Source organism: Gigantopelta aegis, chromosome 13, assembly GCF_016097555.1.
Source record: "Gigantopelta aegis isolate Gae_Host chromosome 13, Gae_host_genome, whole genome shotgun sequence".
Lineage (NCBI taxonomy): Eukaryota > Metazoa > Mollusca > Gastropoda > Neomphalida > Peltospiridae > Gigantopelta > Gigantopelta aegis.
The window spans coordinates 32917829-32941388 of NC_054711.1; the positions used below are offsets into that span (position 1 = coordinate 32917829).

Consider the following 23560-nt stretch of genomic DNA (forward strand, 5'->3'; position numbering starts at 1 on the left):
TTCTTGCAGTAACTCAGACACTTACTGACAACCTTTGCCATGATTCTTGCAGTAAATCAAACACTGATAACATTTGCCATAATTCTTGTAGTAATTCAAACACTGATAACATTTGCCATGATACTGACAGTATCTCAAACACTTACTGACAGAACATTTGCCATAATTCTTGTAGTAATTCAAACACTGATAACATTTGCCATGATTCTGACAGTACCTCAAACACTTACTGACAGAACATTCGCCATGATACTGACAGTATCTCAAACACTTACTGACAGAACATTTGCCATAATTCTTGTAGTAATGCAAACACTGAGAACATTTGCCATGATTCTGACAGTAACTCAAACACTTACTGACAGAACATTTGCCATGATTCTTGCAGTAATTCAAACATTGACCAACCAGACTTTTGCAGTTGCAGTCTCCTGTAAAACGAAAAAGAGAAATTATATTATCTCATCATACAGTAGAATCAGTAATTTAAAAACACAATACCAGGACTAATTTTAATCTTGAACCAGCTCTTCAGTATTGATTTAATTGACCCTTAACGACTCCACTGTGTCTTGAGACATATGTCTCGGAGTGATCCACTTCAAGCATGTGCCGGTGAATGCACACCCTCCCCAACAAATGTGCCTGCACTAACAGCGTGCACATCAACAATAAAGTCATGTAGGCTTAGATGGAAGGTTTCAAGCCTTTTTCACTAACCGATTGTGAATGATAATAAAGTGAAAAAGTAAACAGTTCAACAATTGAGATTTCTAGACGTTACAGGGTAATTAAAACCATTTTCAGCTGGGGTAATTAAGGTAACTACATGTATGAGTCTGTTGTTGTGTACTGCAGAATTCATCAGTTTGTAGTGCATTTCCCCACATAGCATTACTTTATACTGTGACCCAGCTCTTCTGACACTACAGATTAATGTCACTAGAGTAATGTCCCTTGTTCTTTGTTTATAGATAACAACTACTAGTATAACTAATATATCTCGGCCCCTGGTACACAAACAAGCTTTACTAGCATAGTGTCCCTTGTCTTTCGGTACATAAAAACAATTGATAACTGTTTCAATTATTTCAGTTGTCTCTTTTAGTAGTGTTACTTGTTTAGCAGATCGAGGGAAAAACAAAAAGTTTAGGTCACATGACTAGGCTGCTGGAAAGGTTGGATCAAGCACTGTAGTTGTCAGAAACAGGAGACCTAGCTAGACAAGAATAAATTAATCTCTTTTGTTTAACGACACAATTAGAACACATTGATATATTAATCATCGGTTGCTGAATGTCAAACATTTTATAATTTTGATATTTAGAGAGCACACCCACTATATTTTTCCATTAGTAGCAAGGGATCTTTTATATGCACCATCTCACAGACAAGATAGCACATACAACCACCTTTGATATACCAGTCATGGTGCACTGGATGGAATGAGAAATACCCCAATGGGCCCACCCACAAGGATTGATCCCAGACCAACTGAGGAGGAATGCACATATGGAAAGAAAATAATATTACTTACCATGGTACTCCATTGTTAAACTGCAGAGATATTTACATGAGTAATCCATACAGTTGGTGCTGGTATCGTAGTTTTCCTTACAAATACAGTATGGTTTATTATTGGAACGCTTGCAGATGCCTTCATGGTAACAGAACAAGTCATCACACTGTTCACAGCGCAGACCTGCAAATGAACATGGCTCAAACTGTTAGCAAAGCCTACACACTTTAAACTTCAGATGCAAGAGGCCACAGTATGATGGGTAAAGTAAAGGCATGTTTGTTTAATGACACCCCCTGGAGCAAAGCCTACACACTTTAAACTTCAGATGCAAGAGGCCACAGTATGATGGGTAAAGTAAAGGCATGTTTGTTTAATGACACCCCCTGGAGCAAAGCCTACACACTTTAAACTTCAGATGCAAGAGGCCACAGTATGATGGGTAAAGTAAAGGCATGTTTGTTTAATGACACCCCCTGGAGCAAAGCCTACACACTTTAAACTTCAGATGCAAGAGGCCACAGTATGATGGGTAAAGTAAAGGCATGTTTGTTTAATGACACCCCCTGGAGCAAAGCCTACACACTTTAAACTTCAGATGCAAGAGGCCACAGTATGATGGGTAAAGTAAAGGCATGTTTGTTTAATGACACCCCCTGGAGCAAAGCCTACACACTTTAAACTTCAGATGCAAGAGGCCACAGTATGATGGGTAAAGTAAAGGCATGTTTGTTTAATGACACCCACTGGAGCAAAGCCTACACACTTTAAACTTCAGATGCAAGAGGCCACAGTATGATGGGTAAAGTAAAGGCATGTTTGTTTAATGACACCCCCTGGAGCAAAGCCTACACACTTTAAACTTCAGATGCAAGAGGCCACAGTATGATGGGTAAAGTAAAGGCATGTTTGTTTAATGACACCCCCTGGAGCAAAGCCTACACACTTTAAACTTCAGATGCAAGAGGCCACAGTATGATGGGTAAAGTAAAGGCATGTTTGTTTAATGACACCCCCTGGAGCAAAGCCTACACACTTTAAACTTCAGATGCAAGAGGCCACAGTATGATGGGTAAAGTAAAGGCATGTTTGTTTAATGACACCCCCTGGAGCAAAGCCTACACACTTTAAACTTCAGATGCAAGAGGCCACAGTATGATGGGTAAAGTAAAGGCATGTTTGTTTAATGACACCCCCTGGAGCAAAGCCTACACACTTTAAACTTCAGATGCAAGAGGAGCCCTACAGTATTCAGATGGGTAAAGTAAAGGCATGTTTGTTTAATGACACCCCCTGGAGCAAAGCCTACACACTTTAAACTTCAGATGCAAGAGGCCACAGTATGATGGGTAAAGTAAAGGCATGTTTGTTTAATGACACCCACTGGAGCAAAGCCTACACACTTTAAACTTCAGATGCAAGAGGCCACAGTATGATGGGTAAAATAAAGGCATGTTTGTTTAATGACACCCCAGCACATTCTCAACAACAAGTATGGCTATTTGGTGTCCAACACATGTATGGTTATTTTGACACTTGGAGAGAGATTGATTGATTGATCGATCGATTGACTCACTGATCGAGAGAGAATGGCAGAGAGATACTGAGAGAGAGTAAGAGATAGACAGAGAGAGATACACACACAGAGAGGGAGGGAGGGAGAGAGAGAGAGAGAGAGGAGAGAGAGAGGAGAGAGAGAGAGAGAGAGAGAGAGAGAGAGAGAGAGAGAGAGAGAGAGAGAGAGAGAGAGAGAGAGAGAGAGAGAGGGAGGGAGGGAGGGAGGGAGGGAGGGAGGGAGGGAGGGAGGGAGGGAGGGAGGGAGGGAGGGAGGGAGGGAGGGAGGGAGGGAGAGAGAGAGAGAGAGAGAGAGAGAGAGAGAGAGAGAGAGAGAGAGAGAGAGAGAGAGAGAGAGAGAGAGAGAGGGAGGGAGGGAGGGAGGGAGGGAGGGAGGGACGGAGGGAGGGAGAGAGGGGGGGTAGAGGAGAGAGAGAGAGAGAGAGAGAGAGAGAGAGAGAGAGAGAGAGAGAGAGAGAGAGAGAGAGAGAGAGAGAGAGAGAGAGAGAGAGATTGAGAGAGACACACACACGTACAGAATGGATGGTTTTTAGATTAGGATGAATGAGCGAATGAGTAAAATGATAGGTGTAAGGCTTGGGTGAATGAATGCATGAACAAATCGATAAATAAATGAATGGATAAATGGATGAATGAAAATATGAGTTAAAGAATGAATGAATGAATGAATGAAAGTATGAGTTGAATAACTTTAAATGTACCTTTAAATCCCGGTTTGCAGGAGCACTTTGGTTCGTCTAACCTGTCTGCCCAGGATGCACAGCTTTTCCAGTTGTCCCTCTCACAGAGGTCATCACACGTGATCGTTTTGTTATTCTCACACTGCAGGCCTTCGAAGTAGATAGGACATCTGAAAATAAAAACAACACATTTCTGTCAAAAACCGTAACAACTTTCTGAAGTCAATTTAAAACTCAATACAGTACTACTTAATTTTATATTATTACCCCTATGGGTACTCATAACTGGGTGAATAAAAATCTAAGTCAAATCATTATGCATTGATATAATGTACAATATTACTGGATGATTTAGCACTTACAATGTACAAACAAATGACAATAAATTTGACTTGTCATGATTTGGCATACACACAAAATGATGTCAAATAGTTTAAAGAGTTTACAAATAAGCCTCTCTGTTTTCATAATTAAATTCTGTAATAAAATGTTATTTTAATACAATTCACCGTGTACCTTTTTTTTTAACAGAATGAATATAACTTTGGTTTTGAAAATTATTTATATCAAAGGAGTTGGTCACATTTTCTTGGAAGGTTTCAGGATCTTTCTCATATGAAAAACACTTATTGCGCTATCAGTCTGGGATAAAACTATCCAAAGTTTATTTACATGCAGGTGTAAAACATCAGGGCTCTTGTCACACTAGGGAGGGATCAAGTTCAGACTATACTCACTGACTATAGGGAGGAGGTGAATTTCAGAGAGTGGCCTGGGGGAGACTATACTCACTGACATATCAGGGCACTTATGACACTATGGATGGGGTGAATTTCAGAGTGGCCTGGGGGAGATTATACTCACTGACATATCAGGGCACTTACGACACTATGGATGGGGTGAATTTCAGAGAGTGGCCTGGGGGAGATTATACTCACTGACATATCAGGGCACTTATGACACTATGGATGGGGTGAATTTCAGAGAGTGGCCTGGGGGAGACTATACTCACTGACATATCAGGGCACTTGCCACACTATGGATGGGGTGAATTTCAGAGAGTGACCTGGGGGAGATTATACTCACTGACATATCAGGGCACTTACGACACTATGGATGGGGTGAATTTCAGAGAGTGGCCTGGGGGAGACTATACTCACTGACATATCAGGGCACTTGCCACACTATGGATGGGGTGAATTTCAGAGAGTGGCCTGGGGGAGATTATACTCACTGACATATCAGGGCACTTACGACACTATGGATGGGGTGAATTTCAGAGAGTGGCCTGGGGGAGACTATACTCACTGACATATCAGGGCACTTACGACACTATAGGGAGGGGGTGAATTTCAGAGAGTGGCCTGGGGGAGATTATACTCACTAACATATCAGGGCACTTACGACACTATAGGGAGGGGGTGAAGTTTAGAGAGTGGCCTGGGGGAGACTATACTCACTGACAGATCGGTTTGCCGTCACTATTCACAGAACAGAGTCCACCATTCTTACAGTAGTTGGAGCACCTGTAGATCTCACACTTGTTGCCACGGTACCGGACAGGACATCTGTTGTCATGGAAACAAGAGGAAAGGAACGTTTGTTTAACAACAATGATCAAACATTTTAAGAATTTATAAAATATATCAATGTACTGAAAACCTACAACTTTTTAAAATGTATGTTTGGTTTCAAGTAAAACATGTAGGTAAACACTTCACAAAAATATATCTCTGGTATTAAGACTTTTAACAGACACAAATAGTTTTTAAAATTAAGTTTTCTTTCAAATAACAATACCTGAAAATCATAGAAAAAAAGGTATTAAGAAATGTGTCATGTTTATGAGTGGGTTAAGTTAAATCTTGCTTTCTTTGCTCGTTTTAACCTTATTCTTATGAACATTTCTGTGAATGTGACAGACATTTGTTTACTTTCACCATGCAAAAGTCAACAACATCAGAAATCTTCAAATGTATACTGTAGCGCACAAACGATGCAATCACTGAAACAGGACCCTCACCAAAACAGGTCCATGGACGATACATGTAGAGTCCTAATATTTAAGATTTATTTTTGTGAGGATTATCTCAAACACTACCTAACAAACACAACCTAACAGAACCTACATTTGTAAAGTCAAAACATCACCTAACAAAGACCACCTAACACAACCTAAAGTGAAAACATTACCTAACACGATCAGACCTGTCAACCCTCCCGGATTCCACGGGAGTCTCCTGGTATTTGATCAAATCTCCTTTCACCTGTGCGGGAGGACAATTTCTCCTTTTAAATGACATTTTTGTAAGCATAAAAAAAAATTGATCCTCTTTTGTCAAAATAACATACGGGAAGTAACTCTGCCTTTTTTTTCTCATTCGGAAAATGTCGACTACTTTCGGTTGTCCCGACTGTTTAACCTTTGCCGAAGTGAGAATTGTGGGATAGCCTATTTATATTGTTCAAAAAGCACATGGAGTTTATAAAATGACGTGTTATTATAATGTTTGTTGTCATCGTAATGACTATGAAGCGTGTTACTGCTAATTCAACAGGCTGTGTATTGACATTCAGTGTTGCCATATATGAAACTATCCAATTTAGTTCTAATAACACCTCTGAATTGTAAAATGTCTTCCCACTGCATTACATAATGCAACTATGACGAATCTGAACTGCCAGACTCCCGAGTTGACAGCGATACACATGATCGTGACGATGCATGTTAAAATCACATGTCACAGCAAGACAACGAAAAGACCAATTAACTGTATAAACATACTTGCGTCAGTTAATTTTGTATGTTTGTGCAGTAAAATGTTGGTTATAAGGGTACACTTCAAGAAATTATTTTTGTACAATTAAAAAATGTTGTGTTTGACATTGACATAAAGTTACTCACGGAAAAGGGTATAATTCTGGTATATTTCACACGATGTCCATAATTAGGTTTTACTTATGATTAATGAAAATACAATGTTTATTGCATCATTATAATAATTTTAAATAAGTACCACGCCACCGTTCTTCATTATAGTAAAAACTGAATATTAATTTATAAGATTTATATAAATTTGTCTTTGGTACTTAGGTACACTAACCACAAATGATAACGTAACGCAACCTGTAAGGCTGTAAGTGTAATACCGTAAATGTACTAATTAATTTTTTTATTTCTTGTTCATGTTCTTAACATTTTGGGATAACATATTTTTTTTTTTTTTTAAATATGTATTAAATCATAATAATATTTAAACTTAAACAAAAAAATATAAAAAATATTATGATTATTATTATTAATTATTATTATTTTTTTTTTTTAATGCCAAGATCTAAGGTTAACAAGTATATATGCCATTATATAGTATTCATATAACTTATTGTAATACTGTTTTTTTTTAATCTTGCGATTTTGGGTTAAATTGTGTGAATTTAAAATATCTCCTGCTTTTTGACAAAATCTCCTGCTTTTTCAACACACACCTCCTGCTTTCTCTTGACTAAAGGTTGACAGGTCTGAACACGATCTAAAGTCAAAACATTACCTAACAAACACCACTTAAAGTGAAAACATTACCTAACAAACACCACCTAAAGTCAAAACATCACTTAACAAACACCACCTAACACAACCTAAAGTCTAAACATTACCTAACAAACACCACCTAACACAACCTAAAGCCAAAACATCACCTAACAAACACCACTTAACACAACCTAAAGTCTAAACATTACCTAACAAACACCACCTAACACCACCTAAAGCCAAAACATCACCTAACAAACACCACCTAAAGCCAAAACATCACCTAACAAACACCACTTAACACAACCTAAAGTCTAAACATTACCTAACAAACACCACCTAACACCACCTAAAGCCAAAACATCACCTAACAAACACCACCTAAAGCCAAAACATCACCTAACAAACACCACTTAACACAACCTAAAGTCTAAACATTACCTAACAAACACCACCTAACACCACCTAAAGCCAAAACATCACCTAACAAACACCACCTAAAGTCAAAACATCACCTAACAAACACCACTTAACACAACCTAAAGTCTAAACATTACCTAACAAACACCACCTAACACAACCTAAAGTCAAAACATCACCTAACAAACACCACCTAACACAATCTAAATTGAAAATATTACCTAACAAACACCACCTAACACAACCTAAAGTGAAAACATTACCTAACAAACACCACCTAACACAACCTATAGTGAAAACATTACCTAACAAACACCACCTAACACAACCTATAGTGAAAACATTACCTAACAAACACCACCTAACACAACCTAAAGTGAAAACATTACCTAACAAACACCACCTAACACAACCTATAGTGAAAACATTACCTAACAAACACCACCTAACACAACCTAAAGTGAAAACATTACCTAACAAACACCACCTAACACAACCTAAAGTGAAAACATTACCTAACAAACACCACCTAACACAACCTATAGTGAAAACATTACCTAACAAACACCACCTAACACAACCTAAAGTGAAAACATTACCTAACAAACACCACCTAACACAACCTATAGTGAAAACATTACCTAACAAACACCACCTAACACAACCTAAAGTGAAAACATTACCTAACAAACACCACCTAACACAACCTATAGTGAAAACATCACCTAACAAACACCACCTGACATAATCTATTGAAAACATCACCTAACAAACACCACCTGACATAATCTATAGTCAAAACATTACCTAACAAACACCACCTGACATAACCTATAGTGAAAACATTACCTAGCAAACACCACCTGACACAATCTATAGTGAAAACATTACATGTACCTAACAAACACCACCTGACACAATCTATAGTCAAAACATTACCCAACAAACACCACTCGACACAACCTATAGTGAAAACATTACCTAACAAACACCACCTGACACAATCTATAGTCAAAACATTACCTAACAAACACCACCTGACACAAACTATAGTGAAAACATTACCTAACAAACACCACCTAAAGTCAAAACATCACCTAACAAACACCACCTAAAGTCAAAACATTACCTAACAAACACCACCTAAAGTCAAAACATCACGTCACAAACACCACCTAACACAACCTAAAGTCAAAACATTACCTAACAAACACCACCTAACACAACCTAAAGTGAAAACATTACCTAACAAACACCACCTAACACAACCTATAATGAAAACATTACCTAACAAACACCACCTGACACAACCTATTGTGAAAATATCACCTAACAAACACCACCTGACACAACCTACATGTATAGTGAAAACATTACCTAACAAACACCACCTGACATAATCTATAGTCAAAACATTACCTAACAAACACCACCTGACATAATCTATAGTGAAAACATTACCTAACAAACACCACCTGATATAATCTATAGTCAAAACATTACCTAACAAACACCACCTGACATAATCTATAGTCAAAACATTACCTAACAAACACCACCTGACATAATCTATAGTCAAAACAGTACCTAACAAACACCACCTGACATAATCTATAGTCAAAACATTACCTAACAAACACCACCCGACATAATCTATAGTCAAAACATTACCTAACAAACACCACCTAACACAACCTAAAGTGAAAACATTACCTAACAAACACCACCTAACACAACCTATAGTGAAAACATCACCTAACAAACACCACCTGACACAACCTATAGTGAAAACATTACCTAACAAACACCACCTGATATAATCTATAGTCAAAACATTACCTAACAAACACCACCTGACATAATCTATAGTCAAAACATTACCTAACAAACACCACCTGACATAATCTATAGTCAAAACAGTACCTAACAAACACCACCTGACATAATCTATAGTCAAAACATTACCTAACAAACACCACCCGACATAATCTATAGTCAAAACATTACCTAACAAACACCACCTAACACAACCTAAAGTGAAAACATTACCTAACAAACACCACCTAACACAACCTATAGTGAAAACATCACCTAACAAACACCACCTGACACAACCTATAGTGAAAACATCACCTAACAAACACCACCTGACACAACCTATTGTGAAAACATCACCTAACAAACACCACCTGACACAACCTACATGTATAGTGAAAACATTACCTAACAAACACCACCTGACATAATCTATAGTCAAAACATTACCTAACAAACACCACCTGACATAATCTATAGTCAAAACATTACCTAACAAACACCACCTGACATAATCTATAGTCAAAACATTACCTAACAAACACCACCTGACATAATCTATAGTCAAAACATTACCTAACAAACACCACCTGACATAATCTATAGTCAAAACATTACCTAACAAACACCACCCGACATAATCTATAGTCAAAACATCACCTAACAAACACCACCTAACACAACCTAAAGTCAAAACATTACCTAACAAACACCACCTAACACAACCTAAAGTGAAAACATTACCTAACAAACACCACCAGACACAACCTATAGTGAAAACATCACCTAACAAACACCACCTGACACAACCTATAGTCAAAACATTACCTAACAAACACCACTCGACACAACCTATAGTGAAAACATCACCTAACAAACACCACCTGACACAACCTATTGTGAAAACATCACCTAACAAACACCACCTGACACAACCTACATGTATAGTGAAAACATTACCTAACAAACACCACCTGACATAATCTATAGTCAAAACATTACCTAACAAACACCACCTGACATAATCTATAGTCAAAACATTACCTAACAAACACCACCTGACATAATCTATAGTCAAAACATTACCTAACAAACACCACCTGACATAATCTATAGTCAAAACATTACCTAACAAACACCACCTGACATAATCTATAGTCAAAACATTACCTAACAAACACCACCTGACATAATCTATAGTCAAAACATTACCTAACAAACACCACCCGACATAATCTATAGTCAAAACATCACCTAACAAACACCACCTAACACAACCTAAAGTCAAAACATTACCTAACAAACACCACCTAACACAACCTAAAGTGAAAACATTACCTAACAACCACCACCTAACACAACCTAAAGTGAAAACATTACCTAACAAACACCACCTAACACAACCTAAAGTGAAAACATTACCTAACAAACACCACCTAACACAACCTATAGTGAAAACATTACCTAACAAACACCACCTGACACAACCTATAGTGAAAACATTACCTAACAAACACCACCTGACACAACCTATAGTGAAAACATCACCTAACAAACACCACCTGACACAACCTATAGTCAAAACATTACCTAACAAACACCACTCGACACAACCTATAGTGAAAACATTACCTAACAAACACCACTCGACACAACCTATAGTGAAAACATTACCTAACAAACACCACCTGACACAATCTATAGTCAAAAGTCCACCAACCACAACGGATACTTACCACTTGCTGGCATTGGTTTGTCTTGTGTGTTTTGTATTTTAATATTTTGTATTTTAACATTGCTTCATTGGATAGAAACAAAAAAGTTTGTTTTGTTTAGCGACATCACTAGAGCACATTGATTTATTAATCATCGGCTATTGGATGTCAAACATTTGGTAATTTTGACCTGTAGTCTTACAAAGTAAACCTGTTAAAAAAATTTCATTAGTAGCAAGGGATCATTTATATGCACCACCCCACAGACAGGACAGCACATACCATGGTCTTTGATATACCAGTTGTGGTGCACTGGCTTGGTTAAAAACAATTATTTCTTACTCTGATACATCAGTCTCTTTTTCAACATTAATATCTTGCTCACATTAATTTCATGATTTGTGGCATTAAATATAACCAGATTGTACTTCAACCTTAGTTGGATTTTAAGTACAAAACCATCATCATCATCATCATCATCATCACCATCATCACCACCATCATCACCACTATCATCACCATCATTATCATCATCATCACCATCATCACCACTATCATCACCATCATTATCATCATCATCATCAATATATTAAAAGTGTCAAAACTACTGTGCTTCAACATTAGTTAAATAGGGAATGCCTTTTTTCATACTATGTAATTTACTACAAGTTATTTATTTCTGAGCAGATTGATTTGTAAATTGTACGTAAAAATAGTATATGTTTTTTATTTCCAAAACACTTTTTACTTTTCTTGTTATGTCAAACAAAAACTGAAATTATTTACAAAACAGAAAGGGATAGACTATAGATTAAAAGCAGAAAATAAATGATATAATGTTGATGATCATCATGATCCATTACAACATGTCCTTGTCTTACCTGCAGGTGGGCGGGTGTGTAGGAGAAGAAGAGACAATGCAGGTGCCTTGATTCAGACAATAGTTTTCACACCTGTCTATCTGACAGTGATCTCCTGTGAACCGCGATGTACAGCTGAAACAAGACAATGTTCATGGGTGAAAGGACAACACAGTTCACATCAACTGGTTTTACAACTTCCATGTTTATAACAAGCATTCTCAGAGTAATGCTATACACGACCAATTACAGTTTCAAGTTCAAGGGTCATAACTCTGTGAAAAAAAGGGTAAATCGCCATGAAATTCAAACTTGATCTGTAACAGAACATGATAAAGCTATACACAAAGTTTCAGCTCAATATTTTGAGGCATTGTAAAAAGAAGTCGAGAAAACTACACTTGGGACAAACAAACATATGGACAGACAGACATGAAAGAAAGAAAGAAGTGTTTTATTTAACGACGCACTCAACACATTTTATTTTGAGAGGAAACCCGCTGTCGCCACTACATGGGCTACTCTTCCGATTGGCAGCAAGGGATCTTTTATTTGCGCTTCCCACAGGCAGGATAGCACAAATCATGGCCTTTGTTGAACCAGTTATGGATCACTGGTCGGTGCAAGTGGTTTACACCTACCCATTGAGCCTTGCGGAGCACTCACTCAGGGTTTGGAGTCGGTATCTGGATTAAAAATCCCATGCCTCGACTGGGATCTGAACCCAGTACCTACCAGCCTGTAGACCGATGGCCTGCCACAGACAGACATGAAGACAGAAGAACAGAAGAATGGTGATGAAACCTAGAGTACCCTCCAGGTGGAAACCTACATGTATATGATGGAAGCAAGTTTCATATTTACGTAGGCAAAGTATTGCAATAAGAGTAAGACACCAAACAAGGTTTCGTTAAAGGTTCGTTTCCTTCCCCACTGCCACCAGAATGGCATCTTTTATAGATCTTTTATACATAAGACAGCATATATCATGGTTGTATACCATTATACCAGCGGCACAAGAAATAGCACAATGAGGGTGGACGGAATGGATGGGAAGGTGGATGGATACTGTGGGATGGATGGATGGGATGGATGGATGGATGGATGGATGGGATGATAGATGGATGGATGGATGGATGGATGGATGGGATGATGGATGGATGGATGGATGGATGGATGGATAGAAGGATGGATGGATGGATGGATGGATGGATGGATGGATGGATGGATGGATAGGGTGGATGGAATGGATAGGGTGGATGGAATGGATGGTTGGATGGATGGATGGATGAATGGATGGATATGAGCCATGATGAATGGATCAATCCACAGATGTTTCTTATGGAGTGATGGATGAACTTTAGCATGTCCATACCCAATAAAGGTTAAATCATGTGTATCTTGACCAGCACCAGAGCGAACTCTCATTGTATTTATTATCTCTACTTGTACAAATGAAAACCAGTGTTAACGTGCGCAGACTGTGGTGTCATAATTTTAAGGGCCATAAAAGAAGTGGGTTATATTGTGAACTACGGACAAGAAGAACAGTTTTTGTGACAAACAATGCACAATTGTGCAAACCCCTGGAGATAATCAGTGTTCAAATGTGAGCCAAACCTGCACTTTGGTTTGTCATGAATGTTGAGGCTGCAGTTGCCGTTGTGTTTACACTTGAAGCTCATGCACGGGTTGTCGACCTTCTGGAAGCTGCACTTGTTGTTCTCGATGGTGGCATCCTTGGGACAGCGGCACGTGAAGCCCTTCACACCCCAGGGATTGTTGAAGCACATACTTGTGTTACATGGATTTTTCTTTGCATTACAATTGTTGGTTACTGAATAATGGAAAATAACACATACAGCCAACTTTACAAAACCTCTTTTATCTTACATGTGTAAGTAAGTGTATTTTCAATGCTAAACACCTACATTTAAGTGAAAAAAGCTTAGTAACTTTGGCACATAAAGTTTAACAAGCTGCTAACAAATCAAAGAATGTGCTCTGTTGCAACTTGTACCATAATTTCAACCACTATTGTAATCGGCTAATCCACTTTTCAAATTCATTATTTTTATTCACAAAACTTACCATTACAAATGTTTCTAAGATGACTAAACCACATTTTATGGCATGGAAATATTTCTAATTTGCCTTATAAAAACATTAATTACAACATGCACAGCACTTGCAACCCTTACTGTAATCTACATTCCAACCCTTACTGTAATCTACATTCCAACCCTTACTGTAATCTACATTCCAACCCTTACTGTAATCTATGTTCCAACCCTTACTGTAATCTACGTTCCAACCCTTACTGTAATCTACATTCCAACCCTTACTGTAATCTACATTCCAACCCTTACTGTAATCTACTTTCCAATTCATTATTTCTAGTCACAAAACTTACTTCATTTGTTATAAATGATGCTAATAAGAATTTTACGGCATGGAAATATTTCTTCTTTGACTTTTAATTGACTTTTTTAATTCATTATTTTTATAAATGATGTTTCTAAGATGATTAAGCCACACACTGTCAAGCAGTATGAATGTGGTGTATTAGAAGAGAGCCTACTTGATGTTTTGAGTTTGTGTTTCTGCATGACGACGAGATCGAAGACGCGGTTTATTCCCGTGTACATGGGCTGCAGCTTGAGAGACTCATCGCCAAACTTGTGCATCTTGATTATCTCCCAGGTCTTGGAGGTGAGGACGTACAGGTAGTCACCGAACACCTGCAGGGTGTACGGGGGGTGAGACGCTAGCAGGAAAAACAAAGGCAAGGAATGTTAGATCAATGACACCCTGGCTTATTTTAAACTACATGTACAGCTATTAAGTTTATAACTTATGGTTAATCTAACACTTGGGGAAGAGGTATGGAGAGAGTGTGAGCCAGAGACACACAGAGAGAGAGAGAGAGAGAGAGAGAGAGAGAGAGAGAGAGAGAGAGAGAGAGAGAGAGAGAGAGAGAGAGAGAGAGAGAGAGAGAGAGGGAGGGAGGGAGGGAGGGAGGGAGGGAGGGAGGGAGGGAGGGAGGGAGGGAGGGAGGGAGGGAGGGAGGGAGGGAGAGAGAGAGAGAGAGAGAGAGAGAGAGAGAGAGAGAGAGAGAGAGAGAGAGAAAGAGTTTTGTTTTTGTTTAACGACACCACCAGAGCACCGATTTATTAATCATCAGTTTTTGGATGTCACAATTATTTTTGACAGTCTTTGTATGTGGTGAGGCGAGGTGGGGGTGGGGTGATGTTAGGAAGAGTTCATGTGCACTTTTCCATAGACAGGGCAATACATACCACAGCCTTTGATGTACTAGTTGTGAGGTACTGCTTAGGAGCACATCAAGCATGATCAATTCAATGACCCATCACTCTAAAGGTGAGTGCTCTGAGTTACATGTTAATGACCTAATGAAAGAAATACCTTTACACTCAGCTGGGTGGATGGCAAGAAAGAGGGCAAGAAGGAAAGAGGGTGGGAGAGATAGAATGGGAAACAACCCAATACATGAGAAGCTAGCGACATCCATTAATATCTAGGAAAAGCTATAATTTAATTGTTGACTTTTATTATTAACAACCCACTAGGCAGGCAGCAAAGAATGCAAGCTAAATGCTCAGAACAGAGTGGATGAACCTTTTAACGATTTGTATCATCATTTCATTGACTGCCTAAAATAATAAATGGGACAATAAAAATCATATTTATTTTCTGGCAAGTAAGGTTCAGCATACTGCCATGACACACACAAAGTTACCTGGGTTTTTCTGGACAGAGTCAGTGCTTATTGTCAACACACTGCCCTGGGTTTTCCTGAACAGAGTAAGTACTTACTGTCAACACACTGACCTGGGTTTTCCTGGCCTAACCATAAATATTGTGGAGAAATGCTATTATTTTGTGTTATTTTCAGTTACATTGTACGATGACCTAGAAAATGAATCTGCTAGTACATGTATATGTTTATGACTTTGCTTTAATTGGTCATCATAATCGACCAATAGAAACAGTGGTTGCAGAATAAGAATGCACCATTCCACGGCCACAGCCTTTGATATACCAGTTGTGGTGCACTTACTGTAATAAGAAACAGCTCAATTGGCCCACCGATGGAGATCAACCCTAGACCGACCACGCATCAAGTGAACGCTTTACCACTGGGCTACGTCCCGCCCTCTATGTTGTTTGACAATGAGTGTCTACTCACATGGAAACCTCTGCACGATTCGCCTCCCGTTGCCATAGAGATCCATCGTCTCAATGGTGTACTTCTTTGTATCGCACCAGTACACCCAGCCATTGGCATGATCGACGACAATCCCATTGGGCCACATGAGCTCGGTGGTCACCAGCAGGGTCCGGTTCAATCCATCCAGGTTGGCACTCTCTATCTTCGGTGGAAGGCCCTGGTCCGTCCAAAACAGTTTACTACACAGGGAAAAACAGCAAATATGTTTATTAGGTTAATAGGTACAGGGTTCGCAACCCAGTACTGGCTCCAACCCAGAGCGAGTTCTTAAGGGCTCAATGGATACCCTCTTCTCTCTCACTAACCACTAAGCAACTAACAACTAATCCATTGTCCTGGACAGACAACCCAGACAGCTGAAGTGTATGCCCAGGACAGCGTGCTTGAACCTTAATTGGATAAGCTCGAAAATAAGTTGAAAAAAAAAAAATATATATATAGGTTCTCTTAACAAGTATAAATTTAATTTTGGCTACACTACACATAAACTGATCTACTAATCTAAAGTGATCATCATGAATCTACGTTGACAGCTACAGATGTATTCTCTTTCTAGAATATACATAAAATAATCTACTAATGTCTCAAAGTTATTATCCAGAATCAGTTAACAGCTACAGATGCGTAGACTATCTAGAATATACATAAAATAATCTACTAGTGACACAAGTGAATATCGTTAATCTGAGTTGACAGCTACAGATGCGTAGACTATCTAGAATATACATAAAATAATCTACTAGTGACACAAGTGAATATCGTTAATCTGAGTTGACAGCTACAAATGCGTAGACTGTCTAGAATATACATAAAATAATCTACTAGTGACTCAAGTGAATATCGTTAATCTGAGTTGACAGCTACAGATGCGTAGACTGTCTAGAATATACATAAAATAATCTACTAGTGACTCAAGTGAATATCATTAATCTGAGTTGACAGCTATAGCAGAGATGCTAACTCCTTGAAACAGTTGACAGGAATCTTAAAAGCCATTTTCAGGAACATGATAGTTTTTTCAGGAATCTTTAAAATTCTGTCCCACTACATATAAACTAAATCCTAAGATGACAACTGCATATTTTAACTCGATAATTACTTTAAATGAGACGAATTCTGACACATAAGTACTTTTACTTACACACAAAGTGTAATAAAAATGATTGTGGCATGCCCTAATGGTTTTGTCGACTGTACTTCCCCAACGATCGGTATGTTGCTGACTTGGCCTTCTTCAGCAAATCAGAAAAACTTAGTCGGCAATCATCTTGACCACCATGGGACACGTTAATGTCTGTGTTTGTTTGAAATGTTCCCACCAAAATTTTTAAGACCCATTTAGTATTTTTTTCAGAATGTTTTCATTTGGTTTCGTAATGTTTAATTTAAACCAATTCTGGATAATTCCGTCAAATCTGGATGGTTGGCATCTCTGCTATAGATGTGTTCTTCTAGAATATATGTAAATAAGAAATAACTGGTTACTGTCTTAAAGGAATGCTAAAGCAAGGCTTTTGGACTGGTATGCATATTCAACGATACATAATGCACATTACTGCTTAATATCAACAAGTATTATCGTATAGTTAATTACTAAAACGGCTAAATGTGACGGCTATTATATATAATGGGTGCAGCCATTTTGTACCATCCCAGTGAATACACCCTCTGGCGAGCTGGTGGTTATGTAATACCTAACGTGTCACGTCAGGAATTAGTCTTCGAACTGAAGAAACAAAACATACCTGATTTTTGCGGATGCATCGCAATGTTCTGTAATAACAATCATCCCAGTAACACAGCAACGTGTATATGAGGGGTTTTTTCAATACAAAATAAACCACCATTGTCAAAGTGTTGAAATAACAGTATTATGTTTTGTATATAAATTAACCCACGTACTGAAATAATAGTCGGAGTGTTTTCTTTTCTTTCCGTGGCCTGTACCTGTGGTTCTTGATTGGCAGGTGTATATTTAGGTCCCTAGACACTATCAAGTCATTTGTGTTGTTTTACAAGTCAGGTTGATGAAAGCGAAGTGCCTTGTCGTAAATTAGAGCGTTTGTTTACACTGTGCATAATAGAGAAGTTAGATGGAGCTGACATCACTTCGCCCCAGGCTATACCACCGGACGTCACAAAAACTAAACAAAATGGCTGCCCCCAGTTAGCAGGAATAATCATGATTTTTTATTAATTCTAAAATTACGCGTTTTTCATTTGTTAAAGTGTCAGTATGTGTTGGTGGTCCGGGTATGCATCTTTCCAACACATAAGGCTCTTGTTTGAGTTTAGTCTACCTTTAAGATATCAGCTTTACCCTGGGAAGGATAAAGCCGATATCTTAAGACAGTAATTAATCAGTTATTTCTTTTATCCTGCAATCCTACAGGAATATTCAGAAAATCATTATTTATTCAAGTTTTGTGTGCGCAAATAGAGTATTGTCAACCTAGGAAGGTTTTTTCCATATGACGTCATGCAAGATACATGACGTCATTATTTGTAAGATGCTAGCTACATTCTGTCACATTATAAAAGCGCTTCTAAACTCTAATTCATAAATAAATATACAAGTTCTGTATTGTTATAGTAAAACTAAAAGTTATTAGTATTTACTGTACTTCAACAAATGATTTAAAGAGTATGTTTATTGAAAATCTACTCTGAAATACACGAGTCGAGTCGGGCTTATGTCACGTGACCTATATTTTTGGTCAGTGACCGAAAATATAGAGATTAATCTATTCATCATATCTTGCCAATGTATACAGTGATTGTGGGATAAAATAATCTACTAGTGACTCAAAGTGATCACCCTGATTCCGGATCGACAGCTACAGAGTTGGGACTGTTCATGTCCCCCTCTACTATGTGCATGTGCTGTTTGCCGTCGTAGTTTCTCAGCTGGATAGACTTGGTAGTGGCATCCATCCAGTAGATCCGATGCAGCACCCAGTCCAGCGCCAGACTCTTGATCTTCTGGTGACCAAACCAAAGACTTTCCTGAAACAAACAGCAACACAGATAGTTCTGTGTGTTAATTTGGTGTCCAAGTTATAAAACACTTGCTTATACATTTACACCATCTAAGTCCATTCATATACATGTATACTACAACCAAGGGAAAGAGTGAGAAGGGGGGGTGGGGGGGTGGGAGGGGGAGAAGAAAAATGGGCAAAAAACAAATAGCATAGAGGAAAAGCGACCGCAATGGATTGGAACAGAATGGAAGGGAATGGAAGGGATGGGAATGGAAGAAAATGGAATAAGCATGTGCAATGACATAGGTAAGAGAGGATATTAACCAACTCGAAAGACAGGTTACGGAATTAGATGGCAAAAGTTCAAGAGTTTTTCTAAGGTGGATTAATCCTGAAATCTGCTGCTTCCCCATTATACATCAAAATAAGGAAGGAAATGTTTTATTTAATGATGCACTCAACACATTTCATTTAGTTATATGGCGTCGGACATATGGTTAAGGACCACACAGATATTGAGGGAGGAAACACGCTGTCGCCACTTCATGGGCTACTCTTTTCGATTAGCAGCAAGGGATCTTTTATATGCACCATCCCATAGACAGGATAGCACATACCACGGCCTTTGATGTACCAGTTGTGGTGCACTGGCTGGAGCGAGAAATAGCCCAATGGGCCCACTGACAGGGAATCGACATCAAAATAAGCTACATCATATACTAACACTGGTGTCAGCTGAATATCACAAATAAGTTAAATATCAGACTCACACTGGTGTCAGCTGAATATCACAAATAAGTTAAATCATATATTCAAGGTGGCATCAGCTGAATATCACAAATAAGTTAAATAACATACTCACACTGGTGTCAGTTAAACATCACAAGTAAGCTAAATAACATACTCACAGTGGTCTCAGTTAAACATCACAAGTAAGCTAAATAACATACTCACACTGGTCTCAGCTGAATATCAAAAATAAGCTAAATCACATACTCACGGTGGTGTCAGCTGAATTTACATCACAAATAAGCTAAATAACATACTCACACTGGTCTCAGTTAAACATCACAAGTAAGCTAAATAACATACTCACAGTGGTCTCAGTTAAACATCACAAGTAAGCTAAATAACATACTCACACTGGACTCAGTTAAACATCACAAGTAAGCTAAATAACATACTCACACTGGTCTCAGTTAAACATCACAAGTAAGCTAAATAACATACTCACACTGGTCTCAGTTAAACATCACAAGTAAGCTAAATAACATACTCACACTGGTCTCAGTTAAACATCACAAGTAAGCTAAATAACATACTCACACTGGTCTCAGTTAAACATCACAAGTAAGCTAAATCATATACTCACGCTGGTGTCGGCATCTCTTCGAGATCGTTTTTCAGTTTTCGGGACAATGTTTTCCTTTCTCACAGACCAGATCCCATTGTTCTCCACTACCATGAATACAATCCATTCATCACCAGTTGTATCAACGTCCATAGCAACCACATGTATATCATTTTCCTCGGAATAACCCTGTAAGATACATTATAATCAATTGAACGAAGCTCCACCTATGTATATATATTGTAACCAGACACATTATTCTCACCCTCACTTACTTCTCAGTTGTTTTTTGTTGTTGTTGTTTTTTGTGGCTTTTGGAGTCTACAAATTCTCCTTCTTAATAATAATTTTAAAAAACGAAAGAAAAAAAACCCCAAACATAAAATGAATAAACATAAGCACAAACATTGGAGAATAGTTAAATATTGAAAATCTACTTGAGACAGTGGTTTTAGATGACTAATTATCAATGAAAATTTTGTATTGTTTAACGACACCACTAGAGCACATTAATTTATAATTCATCAGCTACTGAATGTCAATTTTTTTTGTAATTTTGACATAGTCTTAAAGAGAAAACCCACTACCTTTTTTTTTCCATTAGTAGCAAGGGCTCTTTTATATGCACCATCCCACAGACAGGATAGCACATACCACAGCCTTTGATATACCAGTCATGGTGTTCTGGCTCGGACAAGAAAAAGCCCAATGGGCCCAATGACAGGGATCGATCCCACCCCGACTGCGCACCAAGTGATTGCTTTACCACTGAGCTACGTTCCACCCCTATTTATGACTAGTGTAGTTAGTGTGTTTACAGGAAGTGGCTTGCTGAGATTCCCGTCGCTACTCCGAGACATGGAGACGGTCAGCACGAGAGATTCTTCAGCAACCAGGAAGCGTGGAGCATCACCTAAAAACAAGAAGAAACCAGTCGTGACACACTTCCTCCGTCACCATCTCAACCTCTAGTGAGGCAACAGACAGTCACGGTCTAAGCCTGTCAGTCACCAAATCACCAAATGTTAATTAAGTTGAACATGGCAAAAATATTTCATTACTAATTTGTCAGAAAGCTAATTTAAAAATAAATTTCATTACTAATTTGTCAGAAAGCTAATCTGAAAATACATTTCATTACTAATTTGTCAGAAAGCTAATTTGAAAATACATTTCATTACCAATTTGCCAGAAAGCTAATTTGAAATTTGCATGCCATTTGTAAATCTTACTAGCTGTTTAGTGTACTGGCAAAAGATGTATTGGCAAAATAGAGTAGGCCCCCTATAATGAATAAGTTACCATTTATTATCAAAGTTATATCCCGAATGAAATCATTTTCACTTGTCATGCACTTAAGCGAGTGACAAAATAAAATTATTTCATGAGACATATAAAGTCAAGTTTGTTATTCCATATATTACCATATATTGCTGTGTCTTAGCCGACTTTTGAAGTCTAGAAATACTTTCCAAAAGAAGAGTCGGCTTATACACGGGGGCAACAAACTGGTGCATAAAATTCAGATCGAAAACAGTCCTGACAGCAACTTACACAATTTAATCAGATCCATACAGGCTTTTACAGCTTATGTAACAATAATTTGTGCATAGTATAAATAAAACACCCCATCATCCAGTATTATGTAGTTTTTTGTTCTTCTATGCATTAATAGTTTAATGAATAATAATAAAAATTACTTGTTTTATTGTCATTTCAATCTTAAAAACGTGTTCTTTCCAACTGTCCACCATCTTTGTTTGATAGGACCAGTCTTTCACTGACACCTCTGTCTATATCATTTTATAAGCTCTTCTTTGATTGGAACACACAATTTTTCCACTTGCACCATTGTGAACAACAGCCATGGACCACAGAATCATTTGTTTCTGTGTGTGTATGTGGGGGGGGGGGGGGGGGGGGGGGGGGTGGACGGGGATTAAACATGCCTTATAATGAGCTTATTATTTGCTGTCCAGTGAGTTATTTAATTACTTATGTGCAGTAATATGTTGTTACAGTGAATTGTTTATTTTCCTGTTATGATTTATTGGTGCTGAATTATTTTTGCACATTATGGAAGACGTTAGCATTGCGATAACGATTACTGTGTCTGTAATAATTAAAGGGGAAAAAAATATAATGAAAAAGAAAAGCACAAGTCTACTTGTTGACAGTATTATTGAAATACTTGGAAATTATTGAGGCCGACGATTTTGTACTTGATATTTAAGATCAAACCAAGAATTTGGCTAATACACGGCAATATACGGTACCTCAGCTATTGTTTTTCTCTAAAATCATAGATAACTTAGAACTGAAATTATAGCATTTTATTACAAATTTAACATTAAAAACTGAGAAGTGTAAATGCAAACTCTTGAAACTACATGACATCCTTGTGTATGTTTGCCAAATCCTGATGACGTCATACTTAGTACTGACAAGAAGGAAATGTTTTATTTAATGATGCACTCAACACATTTTATTTACGGTTATATGGCGTCAGACATATGGTTAAGGACCACACAGATATTGAGAGAGAAAACCTGCTGTCACCACTTCATGGGCTACTCTTTTCGATTAACAGCAAGGGATCTTTTATATGCACTGTCCCACAGACAGGATAGTACATAGCACGGCCTTTGTTACACCAGTTGTGGAGCACTGGCTGGAACGAGAAATAGCCCAATGGGCCCATCAGGCGAGCGCTGTACCACTGAGCTACGTCCCGCCCCTTAGTACTGACAAAGTCATTGGTTTATAAGCACCAAATCATCCAATAGTATTGTTTGTAACATCAGTGTATATGAGAAACATGTCTTTCATTTCCCCAGTTATGAATGGCCACTGGGATAAT

The 23560-nt window shown here is 38.1% G+C and overlaps 1 protein-coding gene across 1 annotated transcript in view; it reads right to left on the minus strand.

Moving 5' to 3' along the window:
* LOC121387271 (low-density lipoprotein receptor-related protein 1-like) overlaps positions 1–23560 on the minus strand; it is a 340401-nt gene that overhangs the window by 25247 nt on the left and 291594 nt on the right. Inside the window, exons 78-88 of the mRNA XM_041518296.1 lie at positions 21519–21613; positions 20722–20889; positions 19184–19371; positions 16324–16544; positions 14695–14880; positions 13734–13950; positions 12135–12248; positions 5235–5342; positions 3796–3944; positions 1538–1702; positions 360–431 (exon numbers count right to left, since the gene is read on the minus strand). Of these exons, the coding sequence (XP_041374230.1) occupies positions 360–431; positions 1538–1702; positions 3796–3944; positions 5235–5342; positions 12135–12248; positions 13734–13950; positions 14695–14880; positions 16324–16544; positions 19184–19371; positions 20722–20889; positions 21519–21613 (1683 nt within the window). The remainder of the gene's footprint in view (positions 1–359; positions 432–1537; positions 1703–3795; positions 3945–5234; positions 5343–12134; positions 12249–13733; positions 13951–14694; positions 14881–16323; positions 16545–19183; positions 19372–20721; positions 20890–21518; positions 21614–23560) is intronic.